Genomic DNA, 6,859 nt, shown 5'->3' on the forward strand with positions numbered 1-6,859 from the left:
CTCTCTCTCTCTCTCTCTCTCTGAATGTGCCTGTGTGTAAAAGTGTGCACGTGTAATGAATTATCTGGCCTATTTCTTGTCCATTTCTACCTCATTTTACATTTTTCTTGGTCTGGGTTTCCTTATTGTTTTAAGGAACAGAATTAAATAATATGTAAGAACCCTTCCTCCAATATCCCAGATTCAATATTTTAAGAATCTGTGTTTTAAAGACACAGATTCTACCCTGTATCTGTAACACCAGGTATTCAACCTACATCTAATACTTAATCTCTTGTGCTCAACTGTGCTTATCTATAAATTGTCTACAAAAAGACCTACACTAGTTGGGTCATACTGAGAATGAAATGAGATAATATAAGTAAAATAACTAGGTGCTTTCACAGGCCATAAAAGGTATTGAGTGATTCTGTTTGCTAGGTAAGGTCCATAAGTGATCTTGTTGTAGTAAGGTAAAGCCTTCATAGCCCACAGTAGAATAGACTATTGGCCCTCGCTTCTAATGGTCCCAGGATTGTTAGGGTTGTTGAGAATGTTTATGTGGTCTTTATAGTTTGATTTGTTCCCTCTAGTACATCCAGCTATTACTTTTTGAACACCTGGCTATGTTTGCTTGTACTAGACCCTGTGCTCATTACTGTTGTGCGTGTGTGTTCCACAGTGCCTCTGGAAGAAGATAATCGCATTCATGGAGTTGTATATACTCCTAGGATCAATATGCTCAGTCTCCTGTGAACTAGCCACTAGGTTCTGTGTTGGCGATGTGAGAGCTATGCCGTTGCTACCATCATCACCCAAATTTGAAGAATAGGGGTCAGGCTTGACTTTTCCCTCCCTTAGCTCTCTATTTATATAGTACCTTTACCTACTTATGAGCTTGGAAGCCATCTGCCTTCTCCTCTATTCCAACTCGAGTCTACCTAACAGTCCTGATTTAATCTGAGTTTCTGACTCCCCATACTCTTCTGCCCCACCTTAGGAAAAAATATGAGTCTCAGAAACACTGCCTTTGTCCAGTCTTACTGAGAACTCAGCCTAATTCAATACATTGTCCTGGCCGGCAGATGGGAAATTGTTTCTTTTGGATTTCATCAGAACAGATACATCTTTCTGTTTGTTTCTCTCTTCAGACTTGAGCTGCTAAGAGATCCTTGACTTGGCAAGACTCGCTATGTTTTTCTTGCTAGAAAGTCCTGGCTGTGTCTCCCTGACCGCTATTATCAAAATCTCCCAGCCGTCCTCAGGGGCTCCATAACCACTGCCACAAAAGGAAACTGTTCTGTTATTACACGTGTTTGTAAGCTCCATGGAGGTCCATGTTAAGTTTTAAATTAAATGCTTCTTATGGGGTTGAGGAAATTCATTGATCAGTGAAGCACTGTCCCTGCAAGCATTAGAAGGTGAGTTTGGTCCCCAGAACCAACATTAGAAACAGAAAATGCCAAGTATGACAGCTAGCACTTGAAATTCCAGAACTGGAAGAATAAAACAGGTCGATCCCTGGGGTTCCCTTGTCAGTCAGCCTACTTGGTAAGTCCCATAACTGTGAAATATAAGATGGATGTTATATTAGTAAAGGTTCTCTAAAGTGTGTTTGTGTATGTATATGAAATATGTGTATTAAAATATGAATGATCATATTGTATTCTTATATCATATACTATATAAGCATACATTTATTATAAAAGAATATTATATATTTATATATAAGTTACATAATATTTATTATATTATATATATCAAAAGGGTATTTACTAGAATGACTGTCAGATTATTGTCTAAGTAGTTCAAAAATGGCTATATTCCAATCAAAAGGCCAAGAATTCAGTATCCATTTAATGAACAAGACAGGATGTCTCAGCAGTCCCAATCTGATATTGGGGTTGCAGGAAATTCTGGGAGAGCTGGATTCAGTAGTAGAAGTAGATTCTAATACCAATTATGGAATGCCTCAGCAACAGGAGAGATGAGCTTGCCAGTAAAAGTGAAGGAAAGCAGGCAAAAAACTCCTCCTTCCACGTTCTTTTATGTCATGAGAAGGCATGTCTCCTGACCTCAAATGATCCCGTTAAGAAAATTCCTCACAGGTTTGCTCAGACACTTGGGTTTCAGTTGATCCTAGATGTAATCAAAGTGACAACCAAAATCATCCACCAGAGATGACAGCTAAGGAACAACACCCAAGAGTGTGCCTTAGTCTCCTTATGTATGCACACATAGGAGTGTGCACAAACACCTGAACACACACATATAAACAACACAAAAGTGCACAAGTGCAGTTCGGCTCTAAGGGCCACACTGGCATTTGGATTCACTGATATTTTTTAAAGATTATCTCCTTGTTAGTCAGATAAATACAGAGCATTTCCATCCCTTAAGATCTCTGTGAATAAGCATTTTGTCCAGAGAAAATCAGTGCCCTTCTGAACATCAGGATTTGACACCCTTAAAGAAAGCTTAGGTGAACTGCACCAAGTTAGGAGAATATTTCTCATGGGGGAATTCGAACTGTACCGGAAGAATTTGATCTATACATAGAAGACTGACTGTAATAGGTGACGTTCAAAGGGTAAAGACTGAAATGTGATAAAAGCCACATCTACCTAACTGTACATAGGCATGACCTGACGGTGGAATATCAATCACAGAAGGAACTTGAATGAAACTTAGATGGAGCAGATGTTAGGTCTGTTCTGAAATGGACTCGGGATCTTGAGGTTCAAGCTTTTTATTGTGAAACGCCATGCATTCCTGGCAGCATTGAGTCCTTTCATAATGATGTGCTATGGCCTGCAGATCATTCTATCTGTGCAAAGTGTTATGATTTCTTATTATTCTTCTGCCATCCTTGCTTTGTTCAGTCTGAGGTATCTACCAAGTGCTTCAGGCTCTATGATGAAAGATGCTATATAAATGAAAAGAGCAATCAGAGTCATAATAAATAATAGTAATGATGATGAATACCCTTGTCACTATGAAGAAGCTGCACTGCCATTTGGGAAACAAAGTAACCAGCTGTGAGCTGGAAACAATGTGCACACCATCCAACAGGCTCCACAGTGACTGAAACCCCATTAACCTTGACCAAAGACCTGGAGCAAGTTCTAATTTGGAAGGATGAGCATTTGAAATGGAAAGAGCTTCAACACTTAATCCCTGAGCTTGAATATTACTTTGGGTATGTGAGACTTTTTTTTCTTTTTCAGAAAAGTCTATCAGGAGCACACTGTCTTCTTCCAGCAAAGGAGAAAACTAAGCAGGTCAAGGGACAGCCAGAGGTTCCATTGAGCTAACACCCCAATCCAATACTCTTTCCAGTTTCTTTCTGACCCCAGACAGTTCCATAGAAAGAAGTGAGCCAAGTTGGACAACAAAATGTCCAAATGGGGTCATGTCCCTCAAGTTGCTTTCCTTTGTTATTTTCCATCCATTTAGGCTGAGAAAGATTGCTAGTAAAAATTCTTGTCCACTCAAGCAGTGAGCAGCCAGAGATCTCCTGTGGACTTGGAGGAACACATGGTAGGAGTCAGAAGAACTCTGGGTGGCATTAAAAGACACTACTCCAGAACCTGGTGCAGAATAAGATCCTAGAGGCCTCATTGCTGCTATAGGAGACTGATAGTCTTCTGTGAAGACCCTGGACTCCTGACCCTCAATGCAGTCAGCACTGAGAACAAACGATCTTATACTTCTCATCAAGAAAAAAAATCTCCTAGTAAATAGGAAATAAACAAAAAATAAATAAATCAACGACTAAGCAAGAAAATAAGAGAAGCAAATAAATAAATAATAGCTGTGAACTATTGAACTAACATAGCTGTGTTAACCTGATATACTAAGTACAGACTGGAACACTTCCTTTCCTTTCATGACTTCTTCTCTTCATTTATACTTCTTTCTTTCATTCATTCCTTCATTTTGCATTTATTATAAGTAGTACTATCATAGTTTATAGCTTTGACTGGTCTGCACTGACCTGCCTTGACACATCTCATGTTTTAGATTTAGGCTGTTCCTTTTATATTTGTAATCATTACATTCTGCGCACTTTAAATTTAATCTGTCTTTATACTTATTAGAAGAAAGTCTGTTGGAGTTGTTCAACATTTGATTTCCTTTCTTAAAGGAATTAACCATTTTATTTTTTTACACCACTCTTGTTTGTGTAAGTCACTTGGCCATTTATAAGCTTTAGTGTAACATTATGATTCTTTTTGTTTGTTGTTTTTCAACACTTTAGGCTCACTTTATTTTCCAAACTCTCTTAATGTTTGTTTCTTTGCTGATATTTTAAAGTATGATGTTCATTTCAGTCTTTGAAATAGTTTTTTTTTTCCTCTCAGCATTTTCTGCTCATCTTTCATTTTGTTTATCCACAGGACAGAATTGCCACTCTTCCAGGAAAAAGAGCCACCTATTACTAAATAAGGCTTCTAAACAGGTATGTGTAAAAGTTAGTCCCACCATTCCCTGGTCATGTGACCTTGGGGACCTCATCTGGGCCTGAGCTCAGACTCTGAGCCCTTTTGACAGACAGCATCAAATGAAACAGTCTTGTTCCCTGTATGTACTAACGTATCATCAGCAGAGTGCAAATGAGGATGCCACACTTCTCTTTCCCAGGCAGCATTCCATTTCATCAAAATGAAACTCCAGAAACCATAAAACATAACTGAACAGATATTTCTTTATACTTAGAACTAATACTAATATATAATTATTGGTAGTCAACATGAAGCCTCAGACTGAGCCCTGAAAGGTCCCTGGTTCGCCATGTGATCCGGGTGAGTTGTTGGGACCTGGACACCAGCGCCCTTCTTCATGGATGAAGCACTGGAGTAGGTTAGCTGTGGAGCTGTCTGCTACCAAATGTTTGTGCTTTCACAGACTTCTATTCAAAGAAATACCAAGAGACACACGCAACTGTGCATGGAGGACACACTGTTAACTGTTTTAGATAGAAGAGCCCAAGGGAATGCCCTGGAGAATGCCAAGGCCTCTGCTACTATGCCCCCTTGGATGGAGAGCAGTGGATTATTCAGTAATAACTCAAACGCAGTTGTGGGTCAAAGGACACCAAGCAGGTGACATACTTGCCATTGATGACACCATCTGGGTTGAGCATAGGGATGATCTTGAACACAAAGTTCTCCCTCAAGAGCTTTGCCACAGGGTCACGGCTGACTAGAAACTCCAAGGTCCCCTTCATCACCCAGCTGCCATTGCTCTCTCCTGGGTGAACTCGGGCTGTGATCACCTGATATGGACGACAGCCTGCAGGAAAGGGGGCACAAGAGATTAAGCCTAGGTATGGTTTCCATTTCCATCTGGATCAATGACCAAAAGCAACAGAATTGCGCCTGAAGGATATGAAATACTAAGCAAGCCACTTGTTTCTAATATATCTGATCTACATTTATTCATTTTCTATCTGCCTCCAGAAGCTGCAAGACTCAAAGACTAAGGCCATCAAGGTTCTAGGGCTGTTATCACAGCAAAGTACTTTGTGGTAGGATAAAAAGTCACAAACCATCAACTCTCCAGAGTCCATTCTCAAGATGCTGGCAATCAAATGTCTTTCACTGAATCGTACGTTCATCATTTACCAGCTTTGAGATTTTAAGCAAATAACTTAATCAAAAGATTAAATGGCCACTTCCTCATCTGTAAAATGGGGATATTTATAAAACAGCCTCATGTGATTAGAGAAACAAAAAATGTAAATAGAAAGTGTCAAAAATAGTTCCTGCTATTCAGCCCGTGTTAGCTCGCTCCTTACTCGACTGCGGTCAATGCAAAGGATGAACCCTTCCATTCCCTAGCAGAGCTAGAAAGCAAAGAGGGAAGTTTTGGACTGATGAGTGAAAGACACCAAATCTGATCTTTGAAAGGAAGGGTGGAACACCTGCAGCTGCATGATGTGGGGTGTCCTCTGTACATGTGTTGCTTTTATTGGCTAATGAATAAAGGTTTCTCGGCTAATGGCTTAGCAGAATAAAGCCAGGTGGGAAATCCGAGCAGAGACACAGAGAAAAAGAAAGTCGAATCAAACAGACTCCAGCCAGCCACTGAGGTAACAAGACATGTAGAAAATGAGGTGATACCATGGCCACGTGGCAACACATAGACCAATAGAAATGGGTTAATTAAAAATGTAGGAACTAGCTAGAAATACGCCTCAGCCATCCACCAAACAGTGTTGCAATTAATATAGTTTCCGTGGAGGCCTGGGTGGCCGGGAAACCAAAGTGCAGACTCTGTTTATAGACGCACTGTGAAGGTGACATCCCTCACTTGGTAAAGGGGGTAAGTAAAGGGAATACCTCATCACAGGAAGCATACCGACTGGATAGATCTAATGAAAGCTGTATGGATGATGGAAGGATATGCTCACTGCTCTGCCTTTTTTTTTTGTTGTTCTGCAGAAGACACCTGAAGCACCTAAGCCTGGAGATGTACTCATCGGCCATTTCTGGGCTCAAGTGGACAGTTGCTTGTTAGCCTATGTTTGTGGTGCTTAGACTTCCCCTAATGCCTTACATAGGTAAGGCTAGGTTCTACTGCTGCACTGTGAGCCCAGCCTGGGGAAGGTGCTGTGACCAGGACTAATGTGTATCCTCCACGTGCTGGGAGACAAAGGAGGAAGGAAACATCACATCACCGACTCACTTGTGCCAACTGTAAACCCGTGGCCATATCTGGGCATGGATTTTTCTGGCTCCCTTTTCATCTTGTATCCTTGCCTGATTCCTGGCTTTTCCTAATCTTGCTCTAATAACAACGACTGTTGCTGAGCATAAAGAAATGTAGTAACTAAACAACCTAAAAGTTTATATATATATATATATATATATATATA

General features: G+C 40.3%; 1 protein-coding gene across 1 annotated transcript in view; it reads right to left on the reverse strand.

The window, feature by feature from the left end:
• Positions 1–6,859, reverse strand: part of Agbl1 (ATP/GTP binding protein like 1) — a 703,551-nt gene that overhangs the window by 453,786 nt on the left and 242,906 nt on the right. The window contains exon 18 of the mRNA XM_013350206.2: positions 5,094–5,274. Coding sequence (XP_013205660.2) covers positions 5,094–5,274 — 181 coding nt within the window. The remainder of the gene's footprint in view (positions 1–5,093; positions 5,275–6,859) is intronic.

Source organism: Microtus ochrogaster, chromosome 22 (genome assembly GCF_000317375.1).
Source record: "Microtus ochrogaster isolate Prairie Vole_2 chromosome 22, MicOch1.0, whole genome shotgun sequence".
Lineage (NCBI taxonomy): Eukaryota > Metazoa > Chordata > Mammalia > Rodentia > Cricetidae > Microtus > Microtus ochrogaster.